The sequence below is a fragment of the Antedon bifida genome, chromosome 4 (genome assembly GCF_963402885.1).
Source record: "Antedon bifida chromosome 4, ecAntBifi1.1, whole genome shotgun sequence".
Classification (NCBI taxonomy): domain Eukaryota; kingdom Metazoa; phylum Echinodermata; class Crinoidea; order Comatulida; family Antedonidae; genus Antedon; species Antedon bifida.
Window position 1 is genome coordinate 17,019,983 of NC_136229.1, and position 22,895 is coordinate 17,042,877.

The window sequence follows — 22,895 nt, forward strand, 5'->3', positions numbered from 1 at the left end:
TGTTATACGAATGGATTTCAGAGTTAGTTAAAAAATTACAGGAAAAGTTATAGGGCAGTTTGGAATTAATATGTTCATAAACGAAAATGCATTGTTGGAGTTTATTAATATCCTGCACAGTTAAGAGTTTAAGGTTATAAAAAAGGATATTAGAATGGGCAAGACGTGAGTTACCTGAAATAAGACGAACAGCTTTCTTTTGAAGGACGTGTATTTTATTAAGATTTGAGGAGTAATTATTGGCCCATACAATGTTACAGTAACTAATAAAAGGCAGAATAAAGGAACAGTAAATGTTGCGTAAAATTTGAGACGGTAAAAGGAAGAAAGACGATAAAGTATGCCAATGTTTTTAGAAATTTTTAATTCAATTTCTTTTATATGATTTTTAAAATTTAGCTCTTGGTCAATTAAAACACCTAAACATTTGGTTTGCTTAACATGGGGAATTACTTGATCACCAATCAGAATTTTATGAGACTCGTCGGTCAGTTTTTGATGACGTATTCCAAACAACATAAAGTTGCATTTACTTAGGTTTATTGAAAGTTTATTCACATTAAAATAATCATTGATATTAATTAATTCTTGGTTAAAAGTATGAAAAATTGATTCAAAGTTAACACTTTTATAAAATAAAGTCGTGTCATCTGCATAAAGATAAAAAGTAAGGATATCTGAGGCGTTTGGTAAATCATTGATGTAAATTAGAAATAAAAGAGGGCCAAGCAAGGACCCTTGGGGAACACCACAGGTAATGGGCTTAAGATCAGAGGTATGATTGTTAACAAAAGTACATTGAAATCTATTTGATAAGTAATTGTTTAAAAGTTTAAGAGCAACACCACGGATACCATAATTTGAAAGTTTAGTAATCAGAATATGATGGTCAATAGTATCAAAAGCTTTCGAAAGGTCAATAAACAAGCCAGAGGGAAAAGAATTGTTTTGAATTGCATCAATAATGTTGTTGGTTAAATCAATTAACGCAAAAGACGTAGAATAGTTTTTCCTAAATCCGAATTGTTTATTATAAAGAATATTGTGCTTGCTTATAAAATCATAGACGCGGTTATAAATAATCTTTTCAAGAATCTTTGAAAAAAAGGGAAGGATGGAGATTGGACGATAGTTATTTTGATCGGACTTGCTACCTTTCTTGAAAATTGGAATGACTTTACCAATTTTTAGGGAGTTGGAAAAAATACCAGATGTAAGAGATAAATTAAAAATGTAAGTGAGAGGAGAGAGAATAGTGTCAATGGATTTTTTGATAACTTTAGCACAAATGTCATCGATGCCAGAAGCCTTGTTGCTTTTAAATGAATTTGTGATTTTGTGCACTTCTTGTTCGGTTACAGGTGAAAGAAAAATTGAGTTAGGAATAGGGGGATGTAAGAAGTGATGAAAAGTTTTATCAGAGTCATTGTTTATTTTTATAGCAAGGTTGGGTCCAATATTTGTAAAGTGGTCATTAAATAGATTTGCTACTATTAAAGGCTCTTTTATTAATTTTTCATCAGCTAAAAGTTCAATATCGGCAGGTGCATTTTTATTTGACTTAAGAAGAGAATTGATGACACGCCAGGTGGCCTTGATATTGGACTTAAGCTTAGTAAAAGTTTCACAAAAGTAATCAAATTTAGCAGTTTTTAAAAGGTTGTTTAATTTATTTCGATAACGCTTATATTTGGATATATTAGTAAGTGTTGGATGGCCTAGACTTTTAGAATAAAGTTTCTGTTTGTACAAAATCGAGGTCAAAAGTCCATCGGTCATCCATGGTTTAAGTTTAACTTTAGCTTTGGATGGTTCAATTAAAGGAAAGTGTTTATTATATAAGGTGGTAAAATTATTAATAAATGTGTCATATGCCAGATTTGTGTCTTGCGTACTCACGACATCATTCCATAGAAAATTTGATAAATCATTACGAAAATTAAGGATATTGTGTTCACTAGTATTTCTAAATTTAAGATTGGTATTGATTACTCGCTTACTCGGTTTATTTGAACTGATGTTAAAAACAGGAAGATGATCTGTATCATCATTAATAATGATACCACTAACAGACGATTCAAGATCATTAGTGAAAATGTTGTCAATTAGGGTAGCGGAATGTTCGGTGATGCGTGTCGGTCTATGAATAAGCGAAATGAGAGAATTATTGAAAAGACAATGAACAAAATCATTAATATTGTTATCAGATTCAAATTTGAGTAAGTCAATGTTAAAATCACCGAGGAGAAATATTTTTTTATTTTCTTTCGTTATGTTTTTAATAAGGAGTTCAAAGTTCTGTGTAAAGAAAGGAATAGAAATATCATGAGGTCTATATATAGTTCCGATTATTATATCTTCTTTTCCGGTTTTAACTTCAATAAACTGAGATTCACAAAAATAGGTTAAAGGAGTTAAGTCATCTCTAATTTTATAATGACACTTATTATTGATAAAAATATTGATACCTCCGCATTTATATGAACGGGGTTTGAAAACTAGTGAATAAAATGGTAAATGAATAAGTGGACTAACATAGTCCATCCAAGTTTCAGTTACCGAAATGACATCAAAGTCAAAATTAAGAGATTGAATGCAACTTGAAATAGATTCAAAGTTTTTTTGTAAGCTTCTAGCATTAAAATGTATACAAGAGAAACGATTTTCAAATTCATTGTTATTGTATTTCTTTGTGAATTCATTTGGTAAATAGTAATTAGAAATATTTTGATTTTGTACTGTGCGCAAGTACATACAAAATGGGTATGGTAGCGTACAGTGCTAAACTCAATCCTATTATTATCACTGTGCTCAAGTACATAAAAATAGAATAATAATAATAAATCCTATAATAAATCCTATAATAATAGGATTTAGTTTAGCATTGTGCGCTACTATACCCATTTTGTATGTACTTGAGCACAGTGATAATAAATGGGATTGAGTTTAGCTCTGTGCGCTACCATACCCATTTTGTATGTACTTGAGCACAGTGATAATAAATGGGATTGAGTTTAGCTCTGTGCGCTACCATACCCATTTTGTATGTACTTGAGCACAGTGATAATAAATAGGATTGAGTTTAGCATTTTGCGCTACTATACCCATTTTGTATGTACTTGAGCACAGTGATAATAATAGGATTTAGTTTAGCATTGTGCGCTACCATACCCATTTTGTATGTACTTGAGCACAGTGTTAATAAATGGGATTGAGTTTAGCACTGTGCGCTACCTTACCCATTTTGTATGTACTTGAGCACAGTATTAATAAATAGGATTGAGTTTAGCACTGTGCGCTACTATACCCATTTTGTATGTACTTGAGCACAGTGATAATAAATACGATTGAGTTTAGCACTGTGCGCTACCTTACCCATTTTGTATGTACTTGAGCACAGTGATAATAATAGGATTTAGTTTAGCATTGTGCGCTACCATACCCATTTTTTATGTACTTGAGCACAGTGTTAATAAATGGGATTGAGTTTAGCACTGTGCGCTACCTTACCCATTTTGTATGTACTTGAGCACAGTGATAATAATAGGATTTAGTTTAGCACTGTGCGCTACCATACCCATTTTGTATGTACTTGCGCACAGTGATAATAAATAGGATTGAGTTTAGCACTGTGCGCTACCTTACCCATGTTGTATGTACTTGAGCACAGTATTAATAAATAGGATTGAGTTTAGCACTGTGCGCTACTATACCCATTTTGTATGTACTTGAGCACAGTATTAATAAATAGGATTGAGTTTAGCACTGTGCGCTACCTTACCCATTTTGTATGTACTTGAGCACAGTATTAATAAATAGGATTGAGTTTAGCACTGTGCGCTACCTTACCCATGTTGTATGTACTTGAGCACAGTATTAATAAATAGGATTGAGTTTAGCACTGTGCGCTACCATACCCATTTTGTATGTACTTGAGCACAGTGATAATAAATACGATTGAGTTTAGCACTGTGCGCTACATTACCCATTTTGTATGTACTTGAGCACAGTGATAATAAATAGGATTCAGTTTAGCACTGTGCGCTACTATACCCATTTTGTATGTACTTGAGCACAGTGATAATAAATAGGATTGAGTTTAGCACTGTGCGCTCCTATACCCATTTTGTATGTACTTGAGCGCAGTGATAATAAATAGGATTGAGTTTAGCACTGTCCGCTACTATACCCATTTTGTATGTACTTGAGCACAGTGATAATAAATAGGATTGAGTTTAGCACTGTGCGCTACTATACCCATTTTCTATGTACTTGAGCACAGTGATAATAAATAGGATTGAGTTTAGCACTGTGCGCTACCTTCCCATTTTGTATGTACTTGAGCACAGTGATAATAAATAGGATTGAGTTTAGCACTGTGCGCTACTATACCCATTTTGTATGTACTTGAGCACAGTGATAATAAATAGGATTGAGTTTAGCACTGTGCGCTACTATACCCATTTTCTATGTACTTGAGCACAGTGATAATAAATAGGATTGAGTTTAGCACTGTGCGCTACCTTCCCATTTTGTATGTACTTGAGCACAGTGATAATAAATAGGATTGAGTTTAGCACTGTGCGCTACTATACCCATTTTGTATGTACTTGAGCACAGTGATAATAAATAGGATTGAGTTTAGCACTGTGCGCTACTATACACATTTTGGTTTCACTCGCGCACAGTAGTAATAAATAGGATTGAGTTTAGCACTGTGCGCTACCTTCCCATTTTGTATGTACTTGAGCACAGTGATAATAAATAGGATTGAGTTTAGCACTGTGCGCTACTATACCCATTTTGTATGTACTTGAGCACAGTGATAATAAATAGGATTGAGTTTAGCACTGTGCGCTACTATACCCATTTTGTGTGTATTTGCGCACAGTGATAATAAATAGAATTGAGTTTAGCACTGTGCGCTACCATACCCATTTTGTATGTACTTGCGCACAGTGATAATAAATAGGATTGAGTTTAGCACTGTGCGCTACCTTACCCATTTTGTATGTACTTGAGCACAGTATTAATAAATAGGATTGAGTTTAGCACTGTGCGCTACTATACCCATTTTGTATGTACTTGAGCACAGTGATAATAAATAGGATTGAGTTTAGCACTGTGCGCTACCTTACCCATTTTGTATGTACTTGAGCACAGTGATAATAAATGGGATTGAGTTTAGCACTGTGCGCTACCTTACCCATTTTGTATGTACTTGAGCACAGTGATAATAAATAGGATTGAGTTTAGCACTGTGCGCTACTATACCCATTTTGTATGTACTTGAGCACAGTGATAATAAATAGGATTGAGTTTAGCACTGAGCGCTACTACTATACCCATTTTGTATGTACTTGAGCAAAGTGATAATAAATAGGATTGAGTTTAGCACTGTGCGCTACCTTACCCATTTTGTATGTACTTGAGCACAGTGATAATAAATAGGATTGAGTTTAGCACTGTGCGCTACCTTACCCATTTTGTATGTACTTGAGCACAGTGATAATAATAGGATTTAGTTTAGCACTGAGCGCTACCATACCCATTTTGTATGTACTTGCGCACAGTGATAATAAATAGGATTGAGTTTAGCACTGTGCGCTACCTTACCCATTTTGTATGTACTTGAGCACAGTATTAATAAATAGGATTGAGTTTAGCACTGTGCGCTACTATACCCATTTTGTATGTACTTGAGCACAGTGATAATAAATACGATTAAGTTTAGCACTGTGCGCTACCTTACCCATTGTGTATGTACTTGAGCACAGTGATAATAATAGGATTTAGTTTAGCATTGTGCGCTACCATACCCATTTTTTATGTACTTGAGCACAGTGTTAATAAATGGGATTGAGTTTAGCACTGTGCGCTACCTTACCCATTTTGTATGTACTTGAGCACAGTGATAATAATAGGATTTAGTTTAGCACTGTGCGCTACCATACCCATTTTGTATGTACTTGCGCACAGTGATAATAAATAGGATTGAGTTTAGCACTGTGCGCTACCTTACCCATTTTGTATGTACTTGAGCACAGTATTAATAAATAGGATTGAGTTTAGCACTGTGCGCTACTATACACATTTTGTATGTACTTGAGCACAGTATTAATAAATAGGATTGAGTTTAGCACTGTGCGCTACTATACCCATTTTGTATGTACTTGAGCACAGTGATAATAAATACGATTGAGTTTAGCACTGTGCGCTACCTTACCCATTTTGTATGTACTTGAGCACAGTGATAATAAATGGGATTGAGTTTAGCACTGTGCGCTACCTTACCCATTTTGTATGTACTTGAGCACAGTGATAATAAATAGGATTCAGTTTAGCACTGTGCGCTACTATACCCATTTTGTATGTACTTGAGCACAGTGATAATAAATAGGATTGAGTTTAGCACTGTGCGCTCCTATACCCATTTTGTATGTACTTGGGCGCAGTGATAATAAATAGGATTGAGTTTAGCACTGTGCGCTACTATACCCATTTTGTATGTACTTGAGCACAGTGATTATAAATAGGATTGAGTTTAGCACTGTGTGCTACTATACCCATTTTGTATGTACTTGAGCACAGTGATAATAAATAGGATTGAGTTTAGCACTGTGCGCTACCTTACCCATTTTGTATGTACTTGAGCACAGTGATAATAAATAGGATTGAGTTTAGCACTGTGCGCTACTATACCCATTTTGTATGTACTTGAGCACAGTGATAATAAATAGGATTGAGTTTAGCACTGTGCGCTACTATACCCATTTTGTGTGTATTTGCGCACAGTGATAATAAATAGAATTGAGTTTAGCACTGTGCGCTACCATACCCATTTTGTATGTACTTGCGCACAGTGATAATAAATAGGATTGAGTTTAGCACTGTGCGCTAACTTACCCATTTTGTATGTACTTGAGCACAGTATTAATAAATAGGATTGAGTTTAGCACTGTGCGCTACTATACCCATTTTGTATGTACTTGAGCACAGTGATAATAAATAGGATTGAGTTTAGCACTGTGCGCTACCTTACCCATTTTGTATGTACTTGAGCACAGTGATAATAAATGGGATTGAGTTTAGCACTGTGCGCTACCTTACCCATTTTGTATGTACTTGAGCACAGTGATAATAAATGGGATTGAGTTTAGCACTGTGCGCTACCTTACCCATTTTGTATGTACTTGAGCACAGTGATAATAAATAGGATTGAGTTTAGCACTGTGCGCTACCATACCCATTTTTTATGTACTTGAGCACAGTGTTAATAAATGGGATTGAGTTTAGCACTGTGCGCTACCTTACCCATTTTGTATGTACTTGAGCACAGTATTAATAAATAGGATTGAGTTTAGCACTGTGCGCTACTATACCCATTTTGTATGTACTTGAGCACAGTGATAATAAATACGATTGAGTTTAGCACTGTGCGCTACCTTACCCATTTTGTATGTACTTGAGCACAGTGATAATAATAGGATTTAGTTTAGCATTGTGCGCTACCATACCCATTTTTTATGTACTTGAGCACAGTGTTAATAAATGGGATTGAGTTTAGCACTGTGCGCTACCTTACCCATTTTGTATGTACTTGAGCACAGTGATAATAATAGGATTTAGTTTAGCACTGTGCGCTACCATACCCATTTTGTATGTACTTGCGCACAGTGATAATAAATAGGATTGAGTTTAGCACTGTGCGCTACCTTACCCATTTTGTATGTACTTGAGCACAGTATTAATAAATAGGATTGAGTTTAGCACTGTGCGCTACTATACCCATTTTGTATGTACTTGAGCACAGTATTAATAAATAGGATTAAGTTTAGCACTGTGCGCTACTATACACATTTTGTATGTACTTGAGCACAGTATTAATACATAGGATTGAGTTTAGCACTGTGCGCTACTATACCCATTTTGTATGTACTTGAGCACAGTGATAATAAATACGATTGAGTTTAGCACTGTGCGCTACCTTACCCATTTTGTATGTACTTGAGCACAGTGATAATAAATGGGATTGAGTTTAGCACTGTGCGCTACCTTACCCATTTTGTATGTACTTGAGCACAGTGATAATAAATAGGATTCAGTTTAGCACTGTGCGCTACTATACCCATTTTGTATGTACTTGAGCACAGTGATAATAAATAGGATTGAGTTTAGCACTGTGCGCTCCTATACCCATTTTGTATGTACTTGGGCGCAGTGATAATAAATAGGATTGAGTTTAGCACTGTGCGCTACTATACCCATTTTGTATGTACTTGAGCACAGTGATTATAAATAGGATTGAGTTTAGCACTGTGTGCTACTATACCCATTTTGTATGTACTTGAGCACAGTGATAATAAATAGGATTGAGTTTAGCACTGTGCGCTACCTTACCCATTTTGTATGTACTTGAGCACAGTGATAATAAATAGGATTGAGTTTAGCACTGTGCGCTACTATACCCATTTTGTATGTACTTGAGCACAGTGATAATAAATAGGATTGAGTTTAGCACTGTGCGCTACTATACCCATTTTGTGTGTATTTGCGCACAGTGATAATAAATAGAATTGAGTTTAGCACTGTGCGCTACCATACTCATTTTGTATGTACTTGCGCACAGTGATAATAAATAGGATTGAGTTTAGCACTGTGCGCTAACTTACCCATTTTGTATGTACTTGAGCACAGTATTAATAAATAGGATTGAGTTTAGCACTGTGCGCTACTATACCCATTTTGTATGTACTTGAGCACAGTGATAATAAATAGGATTGAGTTTAGCACTGTGCGCTACCTTACCCATTTTGTATGTACTTGAGCACAGTGATAATAAATGGGATTGAGTTTAGCACTGTGCGCTACCTTACCCATTTTGTATGTACTTGAGCACAGTGATAATAAATAGGATTGAGTTTAGCACTGTGCGCTACCTTACCCATTTTGTATGTACTTGAGCACAGTGATAATAAATAGGATTGAGTTTAGCACTGTGCGCTACCTTACCCATTTTGTATGTACTTGAGCACAGTGATAATAAATGGGATTGAGTTTAGCACTGTGCGCTACCTTACCCATTTTGTATGTACTTGAGCACAGTGATAATAAATAGGATTGAGTTTAGCACTGTGCGCTACTATACCCATTTTGTATGTACTTGAGCACAGTGATAATAAATAGGATTGAGTTTAGCACTGAGCGCTACTATACCCATTTTGTATGTACTTGAGCACAGTGATAATAAATAGGATTGAGTTTAGCACTGTGCGCTACCTTACCCATTTTGTATGTACTTGAGCACAGTGATAATAAATAGGATTGAGTTTAGCACTGTGCGCTACTATACCCATTTTGTGTGTACTTGAGCACAGTATTAATAAATAGGATTGAGTTTAGCACTGTGCGCTACTATACCCATTTTGTATGTACTTGAGCACAGTGATAATAATAGGATTTAGTTTAGCATTGTGCGCTACCATACCCATTTTTTATGTACTTGAGCACAGTGTTAATAAATGGGATTGAGTTTAGCACTGTGCGCTACTATACCCATTTTGTATGTACTTGAGCACAGTGATAATAAATAGGATTGAGTTTAGCACTGTGCGCTACCTTACCCATTTTGTATGTACTTGAGCACAGTGATAATAAATAGGATTGAGTTTAGCACTGTGCGCTACTATACCCATTTTGTATGTACTTGAGCACAGTGATAATAAATAGGATTGAGTTTAGCACTGTGCGCTACTATACACATTTTGGTTTCACTCGCGCACAGTAATAATAAATAGGATTGAGTTTAGCACTGTGCGCTACTATACCCATTTTGTATGTACTTGAGCACAGTGATAATAAATAGGATTGAGTTTAGCACTGTGCGCTACTATACCCATTTTGTGTGTATTTGCGCACAGAGATAATAAATAGAATTGAGTTTAGCACTGTGCACTACCATACCCATTTTGTATGTACTTGCGCACAGTGATAATAAATAGGATTGAGTTTAGCACTGTGCGCTACCTTACCCATTTTGTATGTACTTGAGCACAGTATTAATAAATAGGATTGAGTTTAGCACTGTGCGCTACTATACCCATTTTGTATGTACTTGAGCACAGTGATAATAAATAGGATTGAGTTTAGCACTGTGCGCTACCTTACCCATTTTGTATGTACTTGAGCACAGTGATAATAAATGGGATTGAGTTTAGCACTGTGCGCTACCTTACCCATTTTGTATGTACTTGAGCACAGTGATAATAAATAGGATTCAGTTTAGCACTGTGCGCTACTATACCCATTTTGTATGTACTTGCGCACAGTGATAATAAATAGGATTGAGTTTAGCACTGTGCGCTACCTTACCCATTTTGTATGTACTTGAGCACAGTGATAATAAATAGGATTGAGTTTAGCACTGTGCGCTACTATACCCATTTTGTATGTACTTGAGCACAGTGATAATAAATAGGATTCAGTTTAGCACTGTGCGCTACTATACCCATTTTGTATGTACTTGAGCACAGTGATAATAAATAGGATTTAGTTTAGCACTGTGCGCTACTATACCCATTTTGTATGTACTTGAGCACAGTGATAATAAATAGGATTTAGTTTAGCACTGTGCGCTACTATACCCATTTTGTATGTACTTGAGCACAGTGATAATAAATGGGATTGAGTTTAGCACTGTGCGCTACTATACCCATTTTGTATGTACTTGAGCACAGTGATAATAAATGGGATTGAGTTTAGCACTGTGCGCTACTATACCCATTTTGTATGTACTTGAGCACAGTGATAATAGGATTGAGTTTAGCACTGTGCGCTACTATACCCATTTTGTGTGTACTTGAGCACAGTGATAATAAATAGGATTGAGTTTAGCACTGTGCGCTACTATACCCATTTTGTATGTACTTGAGCACAGTGATAATAAATAGGATTGAGTTTAGCACTGTGCGCCACTATACCCATTTTGTATGTACTTGAGCACAGTGATAATAAATGGGATTCAGTTTAGCATTGTGCGCTACCATACCCATTTTGTATGTACTTGAGCACAGTGATAATAAATAGGATTGAGTTTAGCACTGTGCGCTACTATACCCATTTTGTATATACTTGAGCACAGTGATAAAGTTATTGTATGTGGTGATTTTAATGCTGATCACAAAAAAAGATTTGGTGCTGAATTGTTAAATTTTACATCCGAGTGCGACTTAATTTTAACTGATTTAAATTTATTAGGACAGCACTCTGATAACTTTACTTATATCAGTGATGCTTTTGCTACAACGAGTTGGCTTGACCATGTCCTGTCTACCAACGGAGCTAATGCTCGGATAAAAGAGCTTTCCATACGTTATGACATGATCGGTTCGGATCATTTTCCACTTTGTTTTGTTTATGATTTTTCTTTTGAAATTGAACATGAAAAAGATAACCAAAAGAATTATACAAGCAATATAAATTGGCAGAAGGTTACTCATCAGGAAATTTACAACTATCAGGAGCGTACTGAATTGTTGCTTAATGATGTTGTTATTCCTCCTTCAGTATGTTCATGCAATGATGTGAATTGTGGTGACACTAAACATTTTGATGATATTGATACTTTGTATAATAATATAATTTCTTGTCTTAATCAAGCTGCTAATCATTCATTTGTTTCGCATGAAAGTAAATCTTTTAACGTTGTTCCCGGTTGGAACGACTATGTTTCGGAAGCTCATGATATAGCTAGGGAAGCTTTCTTGTTGTGGAAATTTAATGGGAAACCTAGACATGGTCCTTTATTTGATACCATGAAAGTTGCTAGATCTCGTTTTAAACTTGCTCTTCGGAACTGCAGACAGAATGAAGAGCAACTTCGAGCTGATAAGATTGCGAACTCTTATATTAATAACGATTTTAACAGTTTTTGGAATAACGTAAAGCGTATGAACAACTCATCTTCTGGTTCATCTAACATTATTAATGATGTTAGAGGGGATAATAATATATGTAAAACATGGGCTGATCATTATGAGAAGCTTTTCAATTGTGTTACCAATGATACTCATAGAATTTATGTTGAAAGACATCTTAATGAAATTAATGTATCTGCTTTTGATGATAAAATTTGTACTGATAGTAATATATTGGATAGTATAAATAAGCTCAATAGTGGTAAATCCCCTGGGTTTGACGGGCTTAGTGCAGAGCATTTGAAGTATGCTTCAAAACATGTTATTACTTTACTTAGTTTATGTTTTAATGCTATGTGTATTCACGGCCATGTCACTGATGAAATGGTACGAGTTGTACTGGTGCCTATAATTAAGAGTAAATCTGGTGACATTACGAGTATGGATAATTATAGGCCTATAGCTCTTGCTTCTGTTGTATCTAAGATATTTGAAACATTGTTAATCAATTATTGTGGAGATACCCTTAAGTCAGGGGATCACCAGTTTGCTTTTAAAAGTCAACACTCAACGGATACTTGTATCTTTGTTTTTAAGCAGATAGTGGATTACTATAATAGGAATGGGAGCCCCGTATTTACTTGTTTTCTCGACGCGAGTAAAGCGTTCGACCGAGTCAATCACTGGTCACTGTACAGGCAATTAATTATGAGAGAAACAAACATTATTGCTATTAGACTTCTAAAATCTTGGTATGAGAATCAACGATTTTTTGTTAGATGGGGTAACTCTATGTCTTCAGGTTTTAAAGTTACCAATGGCGTTAGACAGGGTGGTGTTATGTCTCCTCTGTTATATAATGTTTACATTGACAATTTAAACAGTATGCTTAGTGATTGTAATTTTGGTTGTGAGCTCAATAATACAAAGTTCAACAACTTAAGTTATGCAGATGACATGGTGTTACTTGCGCCCTCTTTAGATGCCCTCCAAAAGATGGTTAACATATGTGAGGTTTTGCTAATGACTTTGATGTATTATATAATTCAAAAAAATCAATTTGCATGTGTTTTTGCCCTAGGAAAAGAAAACTGAATGGTAATTATGTTACTGTTCTATGTGGTAAAGAACTAAATTACGTTCAATCCACTACCTACCTTGGTTGTGTTATCAGCAATGATACTAGGGACGAACTGGATATTAAAAGGCAATATCGATCATTATGTATTAGAGGTAACTCTCTTTGTAGGAAATTTAGTAAATGCTCAACAGATGTTAAGATTACTTTGTTTAAGTCATACTGTATTAGTATGTATTGTGCGGCCTTATGGTGCGATTTTAATGTAAAAACTATAAAGTCATTACAGGTCTGTTATAATAACGCACTTAAAAAGATTTTAAGACGCTCAAGGAGCTGTAGTGCTAGTGCTATGTTTGTTGATAACCATGTTCCCTCCTTCTATGAGTACATTCGGAAATCAATTTTTTGTTTCAAAACAAAAATTGAAAAAAGCTGTAATACTTTAATTACATGTGTTTTTTCTCGTATTCTAAAAGATTCAAAGTTGCATAGAAAATGGACAGAACTTTTGTATATATAATCTCATGTATACTTTTACGTGTGTTAACTAGTATCAGTATAGCCATAATAATGTGTTGTTTTGTAAACTATATAGTAATCAATAATATAATAATGTCTACAGTCTACATCCAATAAACCTCAAAACATAATCCACATATTTTAAGAGGCACTATATGTCAACAAATAATTATTAGTCCTCTCTCCATGACGGTTGTCACATAATGCTTTGTATTATTTTTTATTGTATTTATATGTTTCATATGGACAGTTTGTCTGAAATAAAGTTGAATTGAATAATAGGATTTAGTTTAGCATTGTGCGCTACCTTACCCATTTTGTATGTACTTGAGCACAGTGATAATAATAGGATTGAGTTTAGCACTGTGCGCTACCTTACCCATTTTGTATGTACTTGAGCACAGTGATAATAAATAGGATTTAGTTTAGCACTGTGCGCTACTATACCCATTTTGTATGTACTTGAGCACAGTGATAATAAATAGGATTTAGTTTAGCACTGTGCGCTACCTTACCCATTTTGTATGTACTTGAGCACAGTGATAATAATAGGATTGAGTTTAGCACTGTGCGCTACCTTACCCATTTTGTATGTACTTGAGCACAGTGATAATAAATAGGATTTAGTTTAGCACTGTGCGCTACTATACCCATTTTGTATGTACTTGAGCACAGTGATAATAAATGGGATTGAGTTTAGCACTGTGCGCTACTATACCCATTTTGTTTTTTCTTGAGTACAGTGATAATAAATAGGATTGAGTTTAGCACTGTGCGCTACCTTACCCATTTTGTATGTACTTGCGCACAGTGATAATAAATAGGATTGAGTTTAGCACTGTGCGCTACTATACCCATTTTGTATGTACTTGAGCACAGTGATAATAAATAGGATTGAGTTTAGCACTGTGCGCTAACTATACCCATTTTGTATGTACTTGAGCACAGTGATAATAAATAGGATTGAGTTTAGCACTGTGCGCTACTATACCCATTTTGTATGTACTTGAGCACAGTGATAATAAATAGGATTGAGTTTAGCACTGTGCGCTACCTTACCCATTTTGTATGTACTTGAGCACATTGATAATAAATAGGATTGAGTTTAGCACTGTGCGCTACTATACCCATTTTGTATGTACTTGAGCACAGTGATAATAAATAGGATTTAGTTTAGCACTGTGCGCTACTATACCCATTTTGTATGTACTTGCGCACAGTGATAATAAATAGGATTTAGTTTAGCACTGTGCGCTACTATACCCATTTTGTATGTACTTGTGCACAGTAATAATAAACAGGTTTAGTTTAGCATTGTGCGCTACTATATACCCATTTTAGTTTTACTTGAGCACAGACGTGATAATAAAAAGTATTTAGTTTAGCACTCTGCGCTACTATACCCATTTTGGTTGTACTTGAGCACAGTGACAAACAATACATAGGATTAAGATCTGTTCAGAGCACAGATCTTTAAGTATTTGACAGCCCGGGTGACAGCTCTATAAAAATAAAAATTTTCTTAAAAATGTGACAACACTTTGTGTGGATTGGGACCTTGGTCCGGATTATTGCCTCCAAAATTTGAAGACATATCTGTCTGTGTATATTCATTTTGGTAAATAATAACTTTTTGAGTAATCCTGCTAACAAACAAACATACAAACACACGCGATCGACTACATACCTCCTTGGCGGAGGTAAAATATAAATTTTGAACAACATGGGAATATAATTTTAGGCCTTATTTTGTGTCAGTTTTACATACTTTTTTAGGCATGCAACCGTTGGTGGCGCTATTTAAAGCCACATTTTTGGGATTTGGAGACATAAAAGAGACACGATGCTATAGCCTAGGACTGGCCGATTATTGTTTAATTGAGGTAATTAATATAAGGCAAGACGGTCTAAATAATCTACATAAATCCTCTAAATAATATCTTATGCTAAACAAAAAGCGATATTAGATACTAGGCCTAGGGCCTAGCCTCTAAAAGTAGCCTAGGCCTAGGCCTGGCCCTAGCTAGCCTAGGCTAGTAGGGTCATCAGGCCAGGCTGGGCTAGTACACTAGTAGGCCTAGCCTAGGCCTAGTAGGTAGGCCCTACTAGACTAGCCTAGCTAGGCCTAGCAGGAAAGGCAGGAGGGCCGGGCAGGATACCTACACAGACCCTTCCTAGGCTAGACCTAGACTTTAGTTTAGTTAGAGGGCGGCTAGTAGAAGTGGCCTGGCTGGCCAATGCAGTAAAGTAATAATAATGTAGGCCTAGGAAATATTAATTAGTAAATTCACTTTCAAAGCCCATTCGGGTCCTCCTAAATACCAAGACCTGTCAATTTAAAGTGTTAATTTAACGAAATATGATATATATAGACTTCTAATAGCATTTCCAACAATAAAACCTCAATTTTAGTGCGATATAGACACCAATAATGTTAAATAATCGACAAGCTTCACGTTCGCGAAACGAACTGAGTTGATGTATACATTGCATCACAAATGTCCGTATTGCGTCAACTAGTATGACCTACCAAGACCTGTCAATTTAAAGTGTCAAGTGTCAAGTGAGCCATACTAGTTGACGCAATACGGACATGTAACGCATCATTGATGCATAAACTCAGTTCGTTTCGTGTCGATTATTTAACATTTTCGTAACATTTTTGGTGTCTATATCGCGCTAAAATTGAGGTTTTATTGTTGGAAATGCTATTAGAAGTCTATATATATCATATTTCGTAAATTAACACTTTAAATTGACAGGTCTTGGTAGGTCATCTAGTTGACGCAATACGGACATTTGTGACGCAATGTATGCATCAACTCAGTTCATTTCGCAAACGCGAAGCTTGTCGATTATTTAACATTTTTAATGTCTATATCGCGCTAAAATTGAGGTTTTATTGTTGGAAATGCTATTAGAAGTCTATATATATCATATTTCATTAAATTAACACTTTAAATTGACAGGTCTTGGTAGTTCTTGGTAGGTCTTGGTATTTAGGAGGCACCCCATTCATATACGTACGTAGGCCCTAAACTAGTTTTAGTAAATTATAGATAAATAGTAAGCTTAGCTAGCACTAGGCCTAGTTATATTTTCACCCTTTTAAAAAACTAATAATACTGTAATAACTAATACTAGTAATAGTAGGCCTAGTCTAAAAAGGAGTAATTAAAAAAATATTTCTTTACATTTCAGATTTAAAACTTTGATATAGAATAGAACACTCGTCTAGCATGGCAGCAGCTGTACAAAGAGTTTTATTACGACCCCAGACAAATAGACTGTTCTCACAGTTTCTATGTGCAAGAAACAAATGTATTGTAATGCCGGTAAGTTATGATGGGGTGTATGAGGAGGCCTAGACCAACGGAAAAAAACGTTTCAGTTATCTATATATAAATTTACGTAAGGGTAAATAGTATGTTACTTCTAAAGGTACAGTAATTATAGAGGGCGCTTCTGTTTGCTAAAGGTATGGTAAAATTGCATTCCTAAAAGTAAAAATCGTACCTAAATAAATATAAAACTCATTCCTAAATATTAAAACTCATTCCTAAATATTAAAAACCTAACCCTCTAACTAATCTCTCTTAAATTAAAAACTAAAAAAAATGTCAAGTAGAGAATCGAACCTCTAACCCCTTAAAGCCACAGCCTCATCACAAGTCCACTAAGCCACACAGCTGTCTTGCTGAAAACTATTGCCATAATCTATTTGATTGACAGTACCTTTAGTTTTTAGTGTATGGATACGGTACTGTATCTTTAGCCATAACGTAGATAATTAGTTATTGACAATTAAAATGAAAAAAACGATTTGCCCCAAATAAGGTGTTTTCCTATCGTGGTGTACACTGTCTAATGGATGTCCATCTTGAATGCTTGATGCTTGGCATTTACCTCTTTCTACGATAATTGTTTATAATAGCTGAAAACCTGTTGAACAGCTTGAGTACAGCATCATAATGTTGAAGACAGACCGATTTTCTTAAAAAAAATACTATTTTGATAGATTTAATACTGTATATGTTTATACAAATGTTTTGATTTGCGATGAATGGAACATTCCAATCTCTCAGTCTCCCAGTATAATTATTTGGTTTAACACAAGTAGGTAAATTTATGAGCCCTTGAGAGATAAACTTTAGGTTTAGATATAGTATTGCAATACTTTGACAATACTATAAATACGTATTAACCATTTTTGGTCGCCATTTGAATCGCACAAACACGGTATGTAAAAAAATAATTTTTTTAGGCAATATAAACAATATATATAAATTTGTTTCATTCCAGGTTGTATCAGTAACGCTCCCTATGAAGTGTATATGTACCAGCTCAATCAATTTTAAGAACCGGAAGTATGAATACCATGAAGAAAACATTGTAAAAGCTGTATCGCTTTCTAAAAAGATTTTCTCAGATGTATCCTTAGAAAAAGAAGCCTTAGATAAAGAGGCGTTTGAAGAAGCAGTAACGTTATTCAAAGAAAGAGACATTCGAATGCGAGGTCACATCCAGTTTATAGATACTGCCCTCAAGATCATGAAAACGTATAAAGTCGAGAAGGATATTGCAGCTTACAACATACTGTTTGATGTCTTTCCTAAAGGGAAATTTATAGCGACCAATCCGGTCCAGGCAATTTATGCACATTTTCCTGAACAGAATTTATGTGCAATTCGGATACTGCAACAAATGGAAGATAATGGTATTTAATTAAATTTTTTAATTCTTAATGTTAAAGATGTATTGTCCCCCAAAAACTTGAAAAATGAAGATTAATTTCAATTTAATTTATTTCCACAATATTATAACATACATACAGTATAATAAATGCAATGAAGTAATCATGTGGGGGGAGAGTCATATAAGTCAGAAAACTTTAAGTTTGACCCACCCCAAGATATAACATTACTATATACGAAAAAGAAAAAAAAATATACATCAACTAATAATAAATAAAAGAAAACAAAGCTACAATTTATATTTAAACCATATTATCCGATCTTAACTGGTCTTATAAAATATATATATTTAACATTCATCATATCTTGAAAGTAAATAGTTCTTGTATACTAATTTAGAAGTTGTAGATGCATTTTTAATATCCACATGGATTGAATTCCATAATGTAATAAAATCAGACTTTGAATAGATTATTTTGTAGAAAGTTAATCACTTTCGTAAAAAAAAATCGGAAACAATTAATATTTTTACTTATAAAATGAACAAAATAAATGGTTAAATTCAATCAAAGACTCATTATCTGGCAGCCAATTTGACTATTTATTAGGTAAATACATTTTTTTTTTTGATCCAATTTTTGGTCAAAGTGGATAACTATTATGTGACATTAAAATAGCATATTTAACAAAAAATTATTTTTTCAGAGGGACAATACATCTTTAATGTTAAGTAATTGTGGAAAGGAAGGAAATATGTTGCAACGAAAATGGAAGAAATCCATGCTAATGTCCAAACTGAAGTATGGGGATACACTCTTGTCGCTACCAGGATTTGAACTAATTTACTGTGTCTTGCCCTTCTCAGAACTTGGGCGCTTCCTATCATAGTAAAAGTTATAGAATCTGGCATACATTAACCAAAAACAACAGCTTAAACTAAAATAAATGCATCTTTAGAAGATTCTTGCATTTAATATCTTGATATAAATTAATTCAAATTGTCTATTAACATCATTTTTTATATAATTCTTTACATCGTTTTCTTGACTACAGGTGTGATGCCAAACCAAATGACAAAAGAAATATTAATCGCTACATTTGGAAGGACAGGGGGCGCTATTAGGAAATACCGAAGACTTATGTACTGGTTCCCACGATTCAAAAACATCAACCCATTCCCACTTCCTAGGGATATTCCTACTGATCCGGTAGAAGTAGCTCGATTGGGTCTTAAGAGAATATCAGATTATGAAGCAGAGTTCAAAGTTCAATATGTAAGTACAATATTTTGTCACTGTTTGGGAGCTTTCGATTTTTTTTTAACCAATGACTTATGACCCAGTGTCTCTAAGATGTATTGTCCCCTGAAAAATAATTTGGTACATTTTTTTTGTTGAATAGGCCATTTTAATGTCACATAATAGTTATTCACTTTCAAGGTCTTTTTTTATTAACCTTCATTGTTTATTATTTTTGGGGGACAATACATCTTTAAATATATAATTTGTGTGATATTGTTTATTTTTAAAGTTGGATAGAAAAGACGATAGTGACTTTGTATTAGCTGAGGATTCACCAGAATTCATCGCAACAGTTCAAAGTGGTGAACAGCAAGACATGCTGCATGACTACCCCAGATATCGACCTGTCTACGTTGAAGGTCCCTTCAATCTGTGGTTACGTGATAAGAAGACGTCATACTTCATTTTACGAGGTCACCCTCTAAGTCTTGATGATGTACGAATCCCACAAGAAGTCAAGAATCCATACCCACTTGATGTAGAAAAACCTAAAGGTATGTATACATGCCAACATCTGAAATTAAAAAAGTGGGAGGTGGTGTTTATTTAGGTTAAACAGCGGCCTCTATTTTCGAGATGTAAAGAGTGCAGTGTGTGACATCATAAGTGGTATCGTATGACAGCCATGTGAGGGGAATCCCTTTCTGTTCATAAAAAAATGTAAAATAATGACCGCAGGTGGTCATACAATGGCTTTAGGTGGTACGGTGTCCATAATGAGTTATAAAGAAGAACTTTTTTTAAAAATATTTTTTATGATTTAAATGATATTCTTTATCAGATGCTCCACCTGAATCGCCACAAGAAGGCCCGCTCTTTGCAATGTGCTCTACCAATAGTGAAGATGATGCTCAGGACACCATGCTAAACTGGGTTAAGAACCTTCAAGAAGACAATCCAAATCTTGGCAAGATCCCCATCTACTTCAACATCTTCAAGTCATCATCTCCAGCAGAATCTCTTGTGACACTTTCACCAGGAACGACTAAACTACCAGAAAGTTGATGTTGGCAATTAGTGGTGATATAATTATTATAAATCTAGTATCCATCTTCATTTACTTTACATCTTCAAGTCATCATCTCCAGCAGAATCTCTTGTGACACTTTCACCAGCAGAATCTCTTGTGACACTTTCACCAGGAACGACTAAACTACCAGAAAGTTGATGTTGGCAATTAGTGGTGATATAATTATTATAAATCTAGTATCCATCTTCATTTACTTTACATCTTCAAGTCATCATCTCCAGCAGAATCTCTTGTGGCACTTTCATCAGGAACGACTAAACTACCAGAAAGTTGGTGTTGGCAAAATTAGTGATGATATAATTATTATTAATCTGACATCCATCTTCATTTACTTTAACTTCTTCAAGACATCTTCTCCATCAAAATAAGGTCCTTGTTGAGTGATGTGCCACCATGAACACAAATCTTGACAAATGGCAGTATCTCTTCCAGCACTCTCCAGGAACGACAATAATAGAATTTTAGAAATAAATAATTAAATATTACAGTTGTGGTTTTATTTATTATTAATGGTAAAATAAACTTGCACCAGGTCTGTAGTTATTGTCTTTTAGCCCTTTTGTTAGCCCACCAAGACGGCGTGCTTTTCGATTTTTTGTCTGAAAAATATATGTATGAAACGCCTTATGTACCAAAATATTTATCTTTTCTAATTACTATCTGGAACCAAGGCTAATGGTACTATAGCAGTACGTAAAAAGAAACAATAGCTAAAAACATGTGGCAAGTCTTGTCTAAGTGCTCTATTCGACTCGCGTAGCAGCAAACATTTGTTTTGCACGATAATTAAAGTAGATCATTGCATATGTCACTGTTCAGACAATAGGTGGTCTTTGGATTAATTATTAATGCTTTCGTTAGATTTTTTAAACAGTAATGATTAATCTAATCAAGGAAATCTAACAGAATGCTGAGCTCCGCAGATCAAAGGGTTTATCTGTGGCTGCTACATGATCAGTTTCACGTCTAGTCCGGTGGCAGGAGGGGGGGATATCACCACCCGAAAGGGGACAAATTGCCATCCAACTTTTCTAGACCAGAATTTTCCGTAGATTACGAATATGGAAGGTAATCGATCAGGATAGGAAGCGTTTTCGAGATATAAGGGGTCAAAGTTCAAAAAGTGACTGAAACACTTTTTTGTAATTTTAACCTTTGACCTGTTTTTCTCATCTAAATAACGACATGGCATAGAGATTTCTAACGGCAAATTGTTTATAATAGATATTTTTATTCAATCTAATAGATTATACTGCTTGAAAAATACAAGTGTGATTATTGCTTTGAAATCCTGTACATAAGAGCCTATCGGGGTGGATTTAATTCAAAGAGGTGTGAAAGGGGAATACTACTACTACTATACAGTACAATGTCTTTCAGAAACATTTGAGAAATGTCATTCAGGTATCCATGTATCTCAAATAAACGGAATGTACGGTTCATAGAGAATTCAGAAGTTACCCTTGGTTTATTTTGGCAAATCCATATGGGTTCCTTTTAAAAGGATTGAGGGTGCACAGACAGGCTTTTCCCATGGCTTAATATTGGAACCCACAGTTTTAGTTAAGTAGCCAAATGCATTGATCCGATATAGGGGCCAAATGTAGAACTGAACATACAGTAGAGAAGGGTCTAAATAGATGACCTGCTGTTGTTTCATTTTAGGCAAAATCCAAATCGGTTCCTTAAGGATCGAGAGTGCACAGGCAGCTTTATTCCATGTGCCTGTCTATATAAACCCACATTGTCACCCCTTATATTTCCATTATGGGGCTTAATGTCCATCCATGGAGGACCGGCCTTAGGGGGTTAATTTTGGCAAATCCATAAGTGTTCCTTAAGGATTGAGAGTGCACAGGCAGCTTTATTCCATGGGCCGCGCCTGTCTATATGAACTCACAGTGTCACCCCTTATATTTCCATTATGGGGCTTAATGTCCATCCATGGAGAACGACCGGCCCTTGGGTTAATTTGGGAAAATCCATAAAATGTTCCTTATGGATGATCGAGGGCGCACAGGGATATTTATTATATCTCTATGAACCCACATTTTCATCCCACATACAGTATTTCCAATATAGGGTCTCTTGTAGACCCACATAGAGAACCCCGAAAAGTCCATGAAGGATCGGCCCTTGGGTTCATTTGGGCAAATCCATAAATGTTATTTAAAGATTGAGGGTGAACATTTTAGTTTTATTCCATAGTTCATCTATGAACTATTTACCCCATATTAATTTCTAATACAGGGCCTTATGTAGGGTCCTTAGAGGGTTCATTCGGGCAAATCCATATGGGTTATTTTAGAATCTTTTGTGTACATGAAACTCTTTCCTGTATCGGCCAAAATATCT

The 22,895-nt window shown here is 35.1% G+C and overlaps 2 protein-coding genes across 4 annotated transcripts in view; one reads left to right on the plus strand and one right to left on the minus strand.

Moving 5' to 3' along the window:
- Positions 1-21,079, plus strand: part of LOC144840595 (evolutionarily conserved signaling intermediate in Toll pathway, mitochondrial-like) — a 336,759-nt gene extending 315,680 nt beyond the window's left edge. Inside the window, exons 1-7 of one of the 3 annotated variants that reach the window (XM_078696467.1) lie at positions 15,314-15,398; positions 16,717-16,850; positions 17,818-18,232; positions 19,263-19,483; positions 19,740-20,004; positions 20,292-20,530; positions 20,830-21,079. In XM_078696467.1, coding sequence (XP_078552593.1) covers positions 16,755-16,850; positions 17,818-18,232; positions 19,263-19,483; positions 19,740-20,004; positions 20,292-20,515 — 1,221 coding nt within the window. In that variant the 5' untranslated portion in view covers positions 15,314-15,398; positions 16,717-16,754 and the 3' untranslated portion in view covers positions 20,516-20,530; positions 20,830-21,079. Of the gene's footprint in view, positions 1-15,313; positions 15,399-16,714; positions 16,851-17,817; positions 18,233-19,262; positions 19,484-19,739; positions 20,005-20,291 lie in introns of those variants that run through there. The other 2 variants (XM_078696464.1, XM_078696466.1) reach the window with 2 other exon arrangements.
- The window catches only part of LOC144840599 (uncharacterized), a 154,450-nt gene that overhangs the window by 124,442 nt on the left and 7,113 nt on the right, over positions 1-22,895 (minus strand). The gene's annotated exons all lie outside the window — the stretch shown is intronic.